This window comes from Alosa pseudoharengus, unplaced genomic scaffold (assembly GCF_046254945.1).
Source record: "Alosa pseudoharengus isolate Yale_2024_CS ecotype anadromous, Long Island Sound unplaced genomic scaffold, YU_APseudo_1.1 YU_APseudo_1.1_scf_6, whole genome shotgun sequence".
Taxonomy (NCBI): Eukaryota; Metazoa; Chordata; class Actinopteri; order Clupeiformes; family Clupeidae; genus Alosa; species Alosa pseudoharengus.
The window spans coordinates 32,401,336-32,418,110 of NW_027468848.1; the positions used below are offsets into that span (position 1 = coordinate 32,401,336).

At 43.3% G+C, this 16,775-nt stretch overlaps 1 protein-coding gene across 1 annotated transcript; it reads right to left on the minus strand.

The window, feature by feature from the left end:
* Positions 1 to 821: 821 nt before the first annotated feature.
* On the minus strand, positions 822 to 16,172 carry ptar1 (protein prenyltransferase alpha subunit repeat containing 1). The gene is made up of 7 exons (XM_076270039.1): positions 16,078 to 16,172; positions 14,629 to 14,798; positions 13,858 to 13,924; positions 13,477 to 13,581; positions 12,228 to 12,468; positions 9,591 to 9,952; positions 822 to 5,440 (listed from the first exon to the last, which is right to left on the minus strand). Exons 1-7 carry the CDS (start codon positions 16,161 to 16,163, stop codon positions 4,981 to 4,983), a joined length of 1,491 nt encoding a protein of 496 aa, XP_076126154.1. The 5' UTR covers positions 16,164 to 16,172; the 3' UTR covers positions 822 to 4,980.
* Between the last annotated feature and the right edge of the window lie 603 nt (positions 16,173 to 16,775).

A 16,775-nucleotide genomic window follows, 5' to 3' on the forward strand; every position in this document is an offset into this window, starting at 1 on the left:
ACAGATGTAACATTACTCCCAATCGGAGGAAAATACCCATTGCAGCCTATTTCTAAAGACTTGGCAAAAGCACAGACATCTAACAACCACCGTTTCCACCCTCCCCTCTCCGCATTCATATGAGCTTTAATTTGTGACCGGCATGAACAGCAAAGCTAGCACGCATAAAACATTACAAGATGGAACATAATGATTTCGCTCACCTGAGTTCTACTGGAAGATTTTAAGCATTTTTGACGCTCTTCTTGCTACGTCTGCTTCCACCATCTTTGCCTGTCGCCCTGTTCGACGGCTGTCGGTCTGCGAACGCAGCCCGCCCCTCCCTCTCTACCACTAGCCTACAACCGTGACATAAGATGCTACACTATCACGGTTACATTATCGCAGACACTGAAAACATTACATTTCATCAAAAAAGGAAAGAAACAGGACAGAAATGCCAAAACATTCAAGTATCCAATGTCCACAATTGCCAGTTTCCTAGACATAATAACTTAATGAATACTGCAACACTAAACTTGTGTATTGTATATTATGTCCATGAGCTCCAACCGGATCTCCCCTAGTGAAATGTTGATGGGTCACTGGTGTCCTGCCTTAAATAACTGATGGCTGTTCGTTGACTGCCCTATTCTTTCCATTTTTACTTTAAGTCACATTTTATTACTATACCTTAAATTACATATCCATGATCCAAAACGCACATGCATTTATTGTTTGCTTTTTAATGCAATGCACAAAAAATGACACCTCTGTCATTTAATCACTCCTGGTAGACAATCAAAATAGCTTCAATAGAGAACAGAAGACATGAATGCAAGTTGTTTTTTAAAAGGAGCTTTTATTTCACATGGTGAGAAGCTGACAAAATATATCTATCCTGGTGAACACAGGAGCTAAAAATGTATTATTGAAATAAATAGAAGACTTAATATGAATAAATATGAAAATGAATCATGATAGATGTTCTTAATATAGCCTTTGCAGACCAGTCAGTTGTATGTTACAGTACCTTACCTGACTAAATCAACAGAGATGGAGATGCAGCAAGCGTAGAATAATCAAAGCTACTTTTAGTTCTGAAAGCTCATTGAACCTTAATTCAGAAATGTTCTGCATAGATGTATCATTTACACATATTCATCTATGGTATGCAATACAATTACATTTATCCAACAGAGGATTATGTATGAATATTATAAAGGTGGCAAAACAGTAAAACACTTAAGACACAGTCAGTATAAGTAATAATATAAACATAATTAACTTCAAAAAATCTCAAGTTACACTTCTTATTTGTTTATTTACTTCGTTATTACTAAATTATACCCTGGTTTAGGTGGAAGCCCTCATAGGATAAGACAAAGGACACAAAACATGGGAGCTGTGGGTACATCAAACTGACAAGTATAAGACTCAATTACACGACCTTGGTTAGATACATGACCGTGGTGGTTAACACAGTGGTTGGCTATCTGAAGCATTGGTTAAAACCCCTCTGGTGACTCGGCAGAGAGGGAACACAAGATTGGATGAAAAACAAGCACGTCCTCAACAGCCCCTGACCTCACGGCGGCTTGATCTCGGCTGACAGTTGGCATTTGCAGTGTGGGAAGGCGTCTCTGAGGCAAGCCTCACTCCGGCATGTCTGTCCTTTTGTTCTCAGCGCATGGTGTACTGTGCCGCCAACACCAAACATATCCCATTCACCGTCTTTAGCGATACACAATTTAAAAATATAGATGTCATGTTTGTCTGATGTATGCATTTGACACTGGGGGGGGGGCAGTGCCTCTTAGCAAGGGGGAGTGACTTCGACGTGTGAGGAGGGATGGAAATAAAAAAGGTGTCAGACATGGCCTGAGGATTCTCAGAATGTGGGATACGGCCACACCGAATCCGACACAGAGTATGAAAAGGGAGGGCTAGATGAGATGAATGATACTGAACAGTACATTAGCAAAGTCTGAAGGTTTGAATTGAAATGTATTTGACGATGTCAAAGAACAGACAATTGAGTCAAACTATCAAAAGAGGATGGGGACAAGAGTGAAACAGTTGTGACCTTTAGGGGAAAAGTCTTGCAACCAGACATCTAAGATTACAGATAACCAGCTAAAGCAAAAAGAAAGCCACCAGCACTTTTGAGGTTAAATTAGCATTTAGGTGTAGCCTTCATCAGGGGGAACATCCATCAAACATATGCGTGACTAGACTCATGTCACCAAGATTCTTTGAACGAGATCTACAAGGAAGATGTCACAGAGAGAGGGATGTCCATCAACTCTACTCCACATCAAAGCCATCCTTTGGGCACTGTGGTCAGAGGGTGACAAACTTTCAACAGTTGTCAAGGTCTGCTGGGAATTTCGCTACGTGAGTAATTCAGATTTAAAATGCGCTCTTTTACAGACTGCTCTACTTAAAATTCAACACTCAAAATGTCTATAAACACACTTTTAAAATCTCAAAAACTTTTTTTCCACACCTTATCAGTGTCTTCAAAACAAAAAAAACCTTCCTGCAGACTAGCCTGTAGTTTCTGCTACACACAGTGCTTAAGGTGCTCTTGTAGGAGTAGTGAAACTAAGGGGCCAGTGGATGCAGAAGCAACTGCTTTTTTTCCCTACAGCAAACTTCAAATTCTATCTGAGCCTGCCTGTGAACTACAGTACAGGACAGTTTGACCCTCACATATGTCCCATGATCCACCCAAAAGTCATATGTACCAATGAGATGTGTCGCCATGTCTGACCACATCACAGAGATCGCTGCTCACTTGTGCAAGAGTATTCAGATATGACAATATGTCAGCACTATTCAAACAGCCACCATAGGAAGGAAATGACAAAGAGTCCATGTTCAAAATGAACCAGTTCTTCTAAAGTAACTTGATCACTACAGAAAATACATAGTTCTGAATGTGTTACCATAAATAATGTGCAGGTATATTGTAATTTGTGCAACTGTGCAAATATATATATATTATAATATACTTCAATTCCTACAAAAATGAATGCAAAGACAAAATGGGTGTGTGTATATATTATACAACAACAAACAAAAAAACTGTTCCTCACAGAGACGTGTTAGCTATAGATATGGTTTTAAAGAGGACAAGATGGGTTATGTGTTTCCTTGAAATTAAAAAGTGTCCGTCACACTTGATTGGCTTTATACACAACAGTAGTGCGGCAGTCCTGGTTTCAAAAACACTTGGAATATATACCGTGGTGTAACTAACAATATACAATTATGCAATGTGTATTATTGTATCCCCCGTACACTTTTAAAGAATTGATTAAAATCAATTTATTATTCTATGATGATGCAACCCAGTTCAAGTCAAACATTTATTAAGAGCTCTAACAGAATCCAAACATTGAGATGATTCCAGTTCTGATGATGGTCAGGACCACAGTTCATCAGCTCCTCAACAGAAAAATAATGGACCTTTAAAAATTGCTTGAGTAAAATCTGCCACTCTTCACTCTTTCCTCATCTTACTGTGCATAAATATAGCCTAACTAATAGCTTACCGTACAATAGTGTTTTACAGGAGACAACCAGCAGCATCTACTAACAAACGGAGGAGGATTCTATGGCCATCATTTTCAGGTGTTAAAAACCACAGAGGCAAAGACGAAAATGTCCTACTGCAGCCAAAAGGCCATGTGAGTGAAAGAAAGCTTGTGGGTCTGAGGGAAGGCTGGCTGGTGAAGTGTGTGTGTGTGTGAGGGGGTAAGGGGGTTGGGGGGTGGTGGTGAAAGGTCGGACACTTAGCACACTCCTCCATCAGAATAGACACCCATGGCAGGCTAAAGATGGAGTCCACTGATCAGCTCTGCTAACTTGTGCGTCAAGTTCCCCTCTGGGGGGTGGGGGGGGTCATCTCAACCACAAGCTCCCAATCCCCATCACCTAGGCCACACTCTGCTCCTTAATGCAGCTTTAGGCTGACGGAGCTGAAGTGACAGGGATGGGGGTGTGGTGGGAGGGCTCCTGACTGCCTGTCAGGGTGTGTATCCCCTAACCTCTCTGTGGCCTGTAGCTACAACCACCATGATGAACGGTCCAGGAAGGCAGTCACTCTGAAGACACAAGATCCTGACTTTACGCTTATCAAAGCAAAGGGAGAATCTATGAAGTTATGTCTGCTTTTTTTTTTTAAAAAGCTTTTCTTTTTTCAAATACCTTTGTGTGGGTTAAGCTACTTTCATCTAAAGTGTCACGATTTCAACTGATTGTGCTTACTAGATCCTGACTGTGGCGAAACGTCAGGATGTTTTGTTCATGTCTATACTCAGATGCAAAAACACAAAGCAGCAGAATGCAGCATGTAAGTCTGTTCCAATTGAGTCAGGGAATCAGGAATTAACATGGATGGCAGCATCGAAAGGAATCTGCTACAGTTATTTCTTTCATATCAAGTGGAAGACGCAAAAGAATAAATGTAGACATGCCTCAATCCGTCCCCAAAAAATAAAGCAAACCCAAAACAAAAATAAAATAATGATAATGACCAAGAGAATGAAGGGAAAAAAAGAAAACATTGTATTATGCTGAAACAGACCTGAGATTGACAGCACCAGAACTGAGGGAGGCACACACACCACTTCTGACCTTTAAGATTATTTAAAATGAGAAGAGAAAAAAAAACAGTAAGAGAAAAACAAATAAAAGAGGGGGGCAATGGGTTTTCATTGTGAAACAGCTCCAAACAACTCTCAGTTTGAAGGAAAAAAAAGGTCCAGCTGTTGTTTTTGTTTTCAGAGGGTGAATTAATTGAAGTGAAAATGACCTGTCTCTGACCTACCACAGAGACCTCACTCTCTTCCTCCTCCACCTGGCCCCTCCATCTTCCCTCCCTCACGTGTACGAGATGAGAGGTGCCGCAGCAGGAAGTCAGTGGAGGCCTGTGGAGGCCTTCTCCGTGTCGTTTTTTTGTTTTCATTTTTTCGTTCTTTTTTTGCGAAAAGGCTACTGACCTATAACGGAGTCCAGCCACTTCCTGTAGGCGGCCGCGAAGCGCTGCTGCTCGGGGCTCCGGCAGGCGGCCAGGACGAGGCTGATGAAGGCGTCCTCTGTCGACAGGCTGGGCGCCGGACAGGGCGGAGTGGGCCCCCGCTTCAGCCGCTTGGTGTCCCTCGTGTAGCAGCTTCCGCTTCCGCTACCGCCACCGCCACCCTGCTGCCCCGCGGCGTCCGAAAGCGAGTAGATCTCCGGCTCGACCTCTCCGTCCACCTCCATGTCCGTGGGCTGCTGGCCGTTGGCAGTCGTCGTCGCTGTGGCCTCCTCGGGGTGGTGGGAGGGTGGCGGCGCATGGGATGCGGCAGCGGGAGGCTCCTGGGCGTGGTTGAGGAGGCTGGGAGAGTCCCCGTTGGCCTGGCCGAGGTCCTTCTCCTGTGCCCACTGGTGCCAGAGGTAGAAGATGTGTCGCCTGAGGAGAGAGGGAGGGAGAGAGGGAGGGAGAGAGGGATAGAGAGAGTGGCAGAGAATGAGCATGTTTGTAAATCCATCAAGCAAAAACAAATCTATCCATCGTTGTATCTACAGTGAAGCCTCCGTTGTGCTTTCACACTGACTGAACACTCATAGTTCATGTTCAAGAAGATTGGAATAATGCCCATATTCTTTTAATCATGGACCTGACTTCTGTTCATTTTAAACTTTCAATCCTTAATGTGTTTAAAGCTTGGCCAAGTGATGAAATTGAGGTCAGCCATGCAAATAATGTCTTTAACATGGCCATGTAGATATTTGGGCCAATATGCTGCAAAGCCCCGGCCTACACACACACACACACACACTCATTTCAGTCATTTGCTCTTCGTTCTCTCCTCTTCAGCTTTCAGACGGAGCTCCTTCCACCTTGCTGCACTCGGTGGTCGCTTACCGTCCCAGCTCGCTCACATCTGCTGTTATGACACGTTTGCCTACAAACCCAGAGTGGAGCCGGGGTAAGCACTTCCCAGTGGAGCAGCTGGTGTTCAAACCCTAGGGAGGGAGCAGCGTATGTGTGTTGGGGGGGGGGGGGGGGGGGGGGGGGGCTCCACAGCACAGGGCCATTCATCAAGCAACACCACCATCACACACACGCACGCACGCACGCACGCACACGCACACACACACACACGCACAGGCACAGGCACAGGCACAGGCGCATTCCCGTGGAGTCAGAGAGTCGCATGATGCTGGGATGATGTCAGGTGGTGAAAGAGTAAAGAAAGAGAAACCAGTTTCTCCACCTGTGGCAGAGGGTGAAACATCTAGGACATGCTGGGAGAGCTCTAGGGTAACTACAACTGGTGGAGTGGTTTGCCATAACAAACAAACAAACAAACAAACAAACAAACAAACAAACAAAGTCTGCTGGTACAGATTGTATCGATGGTAAATTATTCAGAGTAGCTGTTGATTATATAGCTCTTCCTGTCTGTCACATATTTAATTCTTGTCTCTCAAATGGAACCTGTCCTAAATGCTAGAAAGAAGGAAAAAATATTCTTATAGGAATACCAAAAGCCACCACTATATACCAAAAGACCCCAAATCAACTTTCAGTGGTCCTAACTGTAGACCTATACCAATCCTACCCGTTCTGAGTAAATTTTTAGAAAGGATTGTATATAACCAAATCTATGATTATATGTCTAAGAATGATTTGATAAGTAATGCACAACATGCCTACAGAGAGGGTCATCCCACCTGCACAGCCTTGGTAAAAATGACTGATGATTGGTTAAGGGGGACTGACAATTCATTATTATCTGGTGATGTCATGTTGGACTTCAGCGCTGCATTTAACCTTATTGACCACAAGTTGTTGACTGAAAAACTTACACACTATAGTTTTGGACCTATGGCAATCTCTTGGTTTGAGAATTACTTATCATTCAGAACGCAACAGGTTTTCTTAAATGGCACTATGTCCAATAGCATTAACATTGACTGTGGTTTGCCGCAAGGAAGTTGTTTGGGTCCTCTTTTATTTTCAATTTTTACGAATGATCTACCTCTTGTTATTCAAGAATCCACAATGGTTTTATATGCTGACGATTCTACACTGTACTATTCTGCATCTACATGCTGTAAACTTAAGTCTGTTCTGTCACAAGATCTGAATGCAGTGGTCAAGTGGGTTACAGCAAATAGACTTGTTTTAAACCCATCAAAAACTTTGAGCATTGTCTTTGGATCACGGCATAGTCTAGCCAGTGAGCCTATTGCTTGATCTGCAGATTTCTGGTCAACCCGTCAAGCAGGAGAGTAAGTTAAAGCTTCTAGGACTGTCCATTTGTAACACTCTGTCCTGGACTGATCATGTTAGGCAGATAGCTGCCAGGATGAGTAGAAGCATTGCAACAGTCCGTAAATGTGCCATCTACTTTACGGAGACAGGTTGTTCAAACATTAGTATTACGCCAGCTTGACTATTGTTCTGTAATTTGGGCCTCTGTCTCTAAGATTGACTTAAACAAACTTCAAATTGTACAAAACAGGGCTGTGAGACTTGCCCTTGATAGATCTTACAGATCAAATGTTGACCGAATGCATTCTGACCTGAAGTGGCCTAAAGTTCTTGATACTGTAGGTTATCCATTATGTCCTTGATATTTATTAAGAATGTAATTTCCACTCATGTTCCTAGAGCTCTCTTCAGTGAAATTGGCTTCTGCTCTGATGCTCATTCATATGGTACTAGATCTGCAATAGCAGGACGAGATTTTATTACCACATTGTAGAACGAATGCAATGAAGAAAACAGCCCTCTATAGATCCATGTCTTTATGGAATTCACTCCCTTTGCAAATTTGTGTTGCAACTGGAAAGAAAGAATTCAATAGGCTAAAAATCCTATTAATTATGAACTCTGGACTCTGACTCAATACTCACTGTATTGTATTTTGTGTTTTTATCTGTAATCTGATGTCACTGCTACTCTGCTACCAGGGCTCCAGACTAACTTTTTGCACTGGTTGCACTGGTGCGCCTAACTTTTTTTCTTAGGTCTTAGGTCTTTTCTTTTTTTCTTTATTAGGTGCACCCAAATTTTCAACCACATCGCATTTAACACCGCAGCAGGTTCACTTTTTTTCCTTAATTATTGTCCTATATAGGTTGTCCTATGACTTCTACAAGAAAAGTAACTTAATGAAGTGTTGGTGGTGCTTTAAGTGCTTCACTGAGCTGAAATTTAAACTTAAAACATCTCAAGATGAATTAAATAAAAATAACAGTGAGTAAATTAACAGTGCACGTCTTTTAAGGGCTTCAAACTGCACATCTCATGGCTCAATGTCTTACATACTATCCTTCATGATCTTCAGGCCTTGGCTAAACCAGCTCGCCATAGCATCTTCCATAGAAATGTATATGAGCACAATTTAAAGAGGGATTTTTATGTGATTTTGCAATGATGATTGCAATAATCATTTGACAGCCCCACAATACAATTTACTTTTTAATTTTAGTATTTTTAAATTTTCAATAAGAACATCACAATGGTTAATGCAGTAACGAAAAGGTAGGCCTATTATTATAGGCTATTGCAATGACTTGCCATGCTCGATCTAAATGTGTCCATTCAATTCACCGTACACAATGACCACAGTTATACATGCAGGGAATATTCGGGCTTTAAATGTAGCAGCGATATTCTGTTTGCGCCAAATACCGGATTAAATTGACTGATGCCATCAGAATGAGTTTACACAACTCGCGCGCAAAACAAATATTGCTGTTGAAAACCGGGTTACTCCCTGCATGTAACTGCGGTCAATGACGCACTCCTTTTCGGCGATATCTGTATCTGTCGTTCGGGAAGGCCTTGTATGCATTGTTCACGATTTTAAGACGTCTTTTCATCTGCAATGACTCCTAGATTTGGCGCAAGTGGCATTCCTGTACATCGGGTTTACGTTCAAACTATTTTTCTGGTGAATAATTATTTCGGACTGAACTTGGTGAAGGGAAGTTTTACTAGGCCTATCGTAGGCAACGATAAACTTGATCATCATGTCGGGCTCGTCTGATCGGTTTGCTGCTGCCAGCCGCCGAAAGGCAGTGGGGAGAGGGGACATTTATCTCGACCTATGTGACCACACTGTAATGCAACTACATCCACTCTGTTTATCTGACGGGTCTCTGACCTCTGTCTCTCTATCTGCAGCACACGCATTTTCAAATTTACACACAGGCACTGGGCCACAGCCAATCAGAGGGGAGGTCCCGCCCTTCACTATCTGTGATTTGTTTAAACCACGAAATTGGCCAAATATGTGTCTGTTATTGAACCAAAGGTAGAGTTTCAATGCGAACACTTTTTCCTCTCTCGAATAGCTGGTTGCACCGGTGCGACCTCCGATTTTTTTTAGTCGCACTTTTGAAAAATTAGGTCGCATATGCGACCAAATTGGTCGCACTCTGGAGCCCTGGCTACTGTATTTGAATGTACAATATGTGATTGATAATTTATTATTTGTATGTTCTAATTTTTAATTGGACCCCAGGAAGACTAGTCTGCCGCTTCTGCGTCAACTAATGGGGATCCGCAACTAAACAATAAACAAACAAAGGAACTTGCTAACCTGTGACACCACAGCGTCTCGTGACCAGGATAAGACTCAATCAGGTCGGTGCACAGCTCCATCTCGTCGTGGAAGAGCTGGGAGACCACGGTGTGGGCACCCACGTGGGCCTCGGGGCCCCTGACCGCGGTGGAGGCCTCGCCGTTGGCTTGCGAGGGCGAGTTGGTCGGGGAGCCCTGCGGGGGTGGCGGGGAGGAGGGGTGCAGGGGGGACGAGGCTGGAGACTGGGCCTGCTGCTGCTGCTGCTGGCTGAGCTCCCGGACAAGGGCCTTGAGCAAGAACTGGCGGTAGTGGAAGCCACTGTGGTCGGATACGTGCATGGACACCCACAGCCTCATGGAGGACAGCTCGTCATGCAGTATCTGCAAAGGGTGGAGACGAGAAGTGAGACACGCCGAGACGACAAGCACACAAACATAAACAAAAATGAACTAAACTAAAAAAAACACATACAACACGATACTCAAGGCAGACACAAATCATGCACAGAGAAACACAGTAAGTCCTGAGGTGCACAACTGTTTCAACAGATGTTACTTTTAAAAATAAAATAAAAACTGAATCTTGAAAAACTGCCAGAGTTTGAAAAAGCTAAAAAAAAAAAAAAGGAAAGAGGATTTGAAATCGGTTAAAATGACAGTTTCAATTCCCTCTTCAACAGAATTGAGAGTCAGCAGTTACAAACCAACCATCACAGCCAAACAGGCAGCACTACTTGATCAGGATCAGTATAGCAGCCTACCAAAGGTCTGCAACAGAAACCAACCAGCACCATAAACACAACCCTCCTCAACAACTGCATCCAGCAGCTTGAAGCTCAGGACAGGAAGCACAACCCAAAATAATGGACTTCAGTATCCTCATTCATAAAAAAGCGAATCAACTCTTTCGTTGGTAGCGGGGCCTTGGGCTGGCTCTGCGCTCTCCGCTGCTCTTTTCTGAGCGCTCTAAACAGCACAGGTCAGGGGGGGATGCAGCGACCCCTGTGATCGCATCAGCGCTCCATGCTGATGAGCAGTCATCACACTGCACCCTGGGTACACAGCATACACCGCACGCCCGCTCTAAATGGGTGGGGTGGGTGAACGCGCGCGCGCGCACGTGCGTGTGCGTGCGTGTGCGTGTGCGTGTGCGTGTGTGTGTGTGTGTGTGTGTGTGCGCATGTGTGGGCTGAGGCAAAACATCATGTCTCTTTCATATGTGTTATGGATTCCAAGAGTCCCCCTGGTGGCTATAGGCTGACTTGCACATTGTCAGAAGCATCAGTCTACCAGTTTACCTTGACCTGCAGCCAGGCCAAGAAACTATGCATTCTTGGCATATTTACTCGCTCCCCTAACCGTTTTATTCAGTGTACTAAAGCAAGGAAGAAGCACTTAAGACCAGGGCTTTGAACCAGAATTTTGCCAATTGGTTCGTTCAGAACAGAAACAGTATTTTAACGTTTTGGTTCCCACCCTAAAATTGTCGTTCCCGAACCAGTTAGAACAAAAAAATATTGTTCCTGAACTGGTTAATAACGTTCCATGTCAGCTGTTGGACAAAAATATATGTATGCTTTCAAACTGGCTATTAATGGTCACAATATTGTCTTTTAGACTCTAACCTACAGCAAACATAATAAAACACTAGGCTTCTGCTTTATACAAGCTGCACCAGTGTCTTCCTATAGCCTTTAGCCTGAATAATTTCCTGGTCAAACAAAAAATGCTGTCATACAATATATTTTTGGTGGCTACTGTAATATTGGATTCTTGGATGCCTTCCCATTGTCTTAATGCCAAAATGAGAACTATTACGTTTTTCCAAATAAATTAAAGCTGTAAACGTTAATGCTAGTTTTTTCCAACAATGTTTGTAGTAAATGCCTAGTAAAAAGAGAAAACAGGTGAAATGAAATCATTGAGATTTGGAGACTTATTAGGCCTTTTGATTGCCTGCTAGTGGCAAGCTCTGTCTGTCTGCACTCTCCATGCATTCATTGAATGATAGGAGGTGACCCTCACCATTTCATTGAAGACACAAACCTTCCCAGGAACAAAAAAAGAACCGGTATTAACCGGTTACCACTATTTAAAAAAAAACATAAAAAAATCATAACGTTTCTGGTTTTCGTTTCATGAACCGGTTCAAAGCCTTGCTTGAGACTAGATCAAACTTTCTTGAGCACAAAGGCTTGACCTTGAGAGCTACAGCGTGGTACATTCACAGCTTTGCCTTGGTGTGGTGAGAACAAAATAATTAACGTTAGCATGATAAAATAGACAGCCTGATACCCGCAAATCTACTACTGGATTGGAGCACGACATTGCACATCGCTCAAAGGTTCTAAGTCTCATAAAACCATAGAAATATATTCTATGTACAATAATTCACTTTCACTCATCAAGCACACCACACCTCTTTTAATATTTCCATGGGCAAGCTGCCCAGGTATATAAAAAACCACCATCTTCAAGAATATTTTGAGAAACTGCCCTGTATAATTTAGACAAATATTCTAGGGAAAAATATTATTAAAACATTTTAAACCACCCATCATTTTAATGTTTACAGTCACAGTACAGTGAAATAGTAAACATAAATATATAGAGCCTGTGCCTGTATGTTTGACCCCGGTCATAAGGAGAGCAGTACCTTCAGGTTGCCTTTGGCCAAGTGCTGTAGCACCCAGATGCGGTGGGACCAGGCATTGTAGTTGCTGGGGTAACGTCCTGCTGCGTCTGCGCACACGCGCATCTCCTCCTGCAGGAGCCTGCGCAAACGCTCGCCATGCCGTGTGGCCTCACCGCCGTCGCCGTGCTCGCCGTCTGCCTGCTCCTTCCGCTCGCCGAGCCCCGGGCAGAGTTCCCTCTGGAGCCGCTGCAGGACCCAGCGTCTGACACACACAAACGTCAAATAAATGATTATAATATAATTCTGACCATCAAAAGACAAGTGAGTTCAACATTTACACAGTTTTAGCCTTGTGAAAACACAGCTACAATGCTAACCTCCCAGCCAAGCTTGCTTTTCACAATTGAGCCATCCAGACATCGTAGCTTGTCAAATCACAGAGCTGTCTGGAAATTCTATTTAAACTCTGCATGCAGCTCTCTTGCCTCCCCACCCCTTCTCTCCCTCTCATTCCCGCCCATGCTGAGAGAGAATCACACGCTTGACTGAAATTGAGGACGGGAAAACTGTGCCACCCTAATATTCAGCTCTTCCCACGAGACGCCACGACTATCCGATCTCATCAGCTGGTAATGGGAGGAGCATAAATCAGAGAAAACAGCCTCGACCCCAGAAATATCCGGATGCGGCCCAGTCCGCGCTGTGCATTTCCGATTGCGTAACACCAATCTGCACATAAATATTTCAGCTGTGCTCTCTGGCAGCCCTGGCTCATACGGTCGAACATGGAGCAAGCATGTCAAAGCGACACAATGCAGTACTTTTAGCTTCAAATAACATTCAAATAACTCATTCTGATGCTACACTGATCACACTGCTATGCTGAGAATTAAGTCTTTGACATTGCCAATGTGTGCTTGGAACATTTGATATTGCACTATGCAATGCTGTTAATCGGGCAGGATCATGTTGCCTTATTAGTCGACATTTGACTAACTGGGTACTGTCTTAGCGCTATATGGTGTTGAAAATGTATGTTAAGGGGCATAGATATCAATTATTCTATTGTGTTGCTTTATAGCTGCTGCATCTGTGGCTGTGCAAAGTCGACCAATTCAGTGCAAGCCTTTTTATATGTTCAACCACTCCTCTATCTCGGAATACTTCACAAAGTGCAAGATAGTGAGGAGTTTAACTAGAGAGGGTCTCCTTCACCCTTCTCCCCTGTGGTGCGAGGAGGAGGGATGGAACAAGCCCCCCCGAGACTCACCTGTGGATCCATGTCTCTGGACTCTTGGGGAACTTGGTCAGTGCGAGCTTCCCCAGATAGAGGTCCTTCTCGGGAGACAGCACCCCACACTCCAACAACTCTTTCCTAAAGGGTGGAGTGGTGGGGGCAATGTGGGGGTTGGGGTGAGGAAAGGTGGAAATGCATGCAACACACAATCAATTGCTAGTTACAAACCATTTGCAGAGTCTTACAACCTACTACTGGTTTCACTGGGTAAAGGCCAGGGGTTCTTGTCGTCATGTATTAGGAAATATAAAGAGAAAGAGATATGATGAGACTGCAAGCTTTCAGCTAGGAGAGAATGGAGGGTCTTGGCCAGCTTCCATGCACTGACAACAGTAGAGAAACAAAGACAGATACCTGACGTTCCAAGCAGTGGTGAAATCTGGATTTAGCAGCAGCAACGTGCAGGTGACATCTATAAGCGCTAGAGTGAGAAAGACAGAGAAGGAGAGGAGAGAGAGAGAGAGAGAAAGAGAGAGAGAGAGAGGGAGAAAAAAGTAGGAGATTGTGCTTAAAATACCTGAGTAATCACATAGCTTTATTGAGGAGGTGGGAGGAGGAAAAAGTGCCTGAGATAGCGACAGAGCGATCGAGCAAAATGCCCTTTCAGTGTCCATTGAACAGCTTGATTTCTTCCTCTAAATAAACAAAAGAACAGCGCTGGGGTCACTCACTCTCTGCAGGTCACCCAGCTCTTACAAAGGCCTGCTGACTTCACCATGACCCACATAATACAACATACTGCCCAGGCACGGTCCATGTTTTATGCAATGGTTTTACACTCTAAAAGTACATACACACCGGCAGAATATGCACTACTGTTTGTGGGGTTGCTCTTTCTGAACACCTTAATTACAAATATGACCATAAAGAGCAGTGGCCATATCAACTGATCAACAAGAATCTCCTGCAAGATTGTCCCAATCAAAATAAGAATATATTTCTGCTCCAGGGAACATATTGTTTAAATGTTTTTCACCTTTCCCCAAACAGTTCCATAATTTATACTACTCACACACACACACACACACACACACACACACACACACACACACACACACACACACAATGACTACTGTAGATCAACAAAGAAAAATACAGTGACAAAACATTTCCAGGGCAACTTACCTTCCCTGTCAAGCCACTGTTTCCTCTGTCTGTAGAGAAGCAGCTTGTTATGGACGTAGGGAAGGAGGAACTTGACACACCAGCTCTCCACTCCCAGCTTGTTCTCCACCAGGACAATCGGGCTCCTGTTGTATCTGGCTTCCGGGCAGGGGATGAGTCCAATCTCATCACTGTGAAATGACCAATCCAGAATTCAATGCTGTTCATTCATGATGTATTTTTCCACAGTGCGGTAGCAGAGAACACACAGGTGCTTTGGCAGGGCATCAGGAAGACATAAGACACAAATGGGATATGACCTTTGGGGTGGGACATTGACATAAAATAGAAGTAAAGCAAGACTCGGGTCATCATAGACTGTTGTGGTCTCAAACTTCATATCGCACACTCCAACTTAAAAACAAAATCCAAACATAAGAAAATCAATGTGTTTCATACCTATGACTGATTTCTATTCCAGTCCAAAATCGTTGAGATGTATTTGAAACTCTTATGCTATGTTTGCTTGTTTGCTTTGCTATGATTTGTTGGCTTCCAGTATCTGCAGCACCAGTCTGCTTCCTCAGCATTCTGTTGACAGTGACACTTACACGACATCACCCGTTACTGATGTCATTCGTCGTTCAAATTAAAGTTATTTTAAACGCTGATCGTTTTGAGTCACGTGATTATTAATGTGGTGTACAACTTGTGCAAAAGAGAAGAGCCATATGGGAAGAGCTAAATACGATGACCGGTTAGTATTTGATTTACATCATATGACATTAACGACAAACAAGAAAACAATATTCAACGTCAAGTTATAGCTCTGCTTTACCATAGCCAACCATTTCCATTGAAGCCACCCCGCTTCGGAACTCTTTATTTATTTATTTTAACTGTTTAACTGGTCCATTTTAAACTGAACAAGTAAGCAATATTGCCAGCTAAGCAAAAAATAAACATTTGCAGAATTGGTTGGTCGGTAGTTGCCCTGTTCGTTTGTTCTCGTTGCAAATCTTTCAGTTGACGTTTGCAAGCTTGCTAGCACAGCCAGCTAAATTGTCAAAACAACATGTAGCTTGGGCAAAGTTAACATCAGCATGACAACCAGTGCACATCTTCGAGCCCATCCTTTCGTTTGCTGCAAAACCATGGAATCACGTTACATGTTTTCAGACACTGCATCAAATCCCCTACACCACACACAAGGCAGGTTACCGGGTGGTGGTGCTTTAGCGTTAGCCTAATAGCTTGTTAGCCGGGGCACGTAACGTCAAGCTTGTTCGGAATAGCTACTGTAGCATTTGCTAATTTAGCAACAGCTAGCTACCTTCGAATTAGAAGTTGGTTATGTAGCTTAGGCTAAGTGGCCTCTGATATTAAGCTACCAAAACCATGCTACATCTAACCCTGCCAACTCGCTCTAAACTTCTCACATAACTGCAACAATAGCAAAAAACAACTTACATGTTGGGGTTTCTCTTAAACGCGTTATTAATATCTTTCATAACTCTTTGAACCAAAACGTCCACCTCCTCTTCCGACTCAGCCATTTTCACTACTGCAGTACAGTAGGGGTTCTTCTTCTTCTTCTTCTTGAGGTTTACTGGCGGATTCGGCACCATTTAGCGCTTTACTGCCACCCAGAGAATAAATGAGCTCACTTCAGAATAAAAATAGTTACAATGTGACCAAAGATCCTTAACCCTCACTGATGTGACATTGGGATTCTTAAATTCTGAAAGAGGAGAAAGTGATACAATGGCAACATCAGTTTCAAAGAGTTAATTTAAAAAGTGTTTGTCTAGCCTCAACATTTCTTTCAGTTAACTACAGTAATAGACGACTGTTTTGTATTTTATCCTCATAACAGGCCACTTTGAGGGGGTTTCTCATGCGCAATTGGAATATTGTCATTACTGCAGGAAGCACACACTCACGGCTGACCATTGTGTTTTTGTGCCTCAGTTAGTTGTTGAACATGAGAAACATGAAAAGAAACTAGAAATGCATTTCCAAGGAATTACCAGTGCATGAAAATGCAAAATATATGATGTAAAATATCATACAGCAGTAGCGTAGCCACTGGTGTGCTTGGAACACCCAATCGTCGGCCTGGCACACCTAAATATTTCCCACCTACTTTCATGCTTACCATTAGGCTA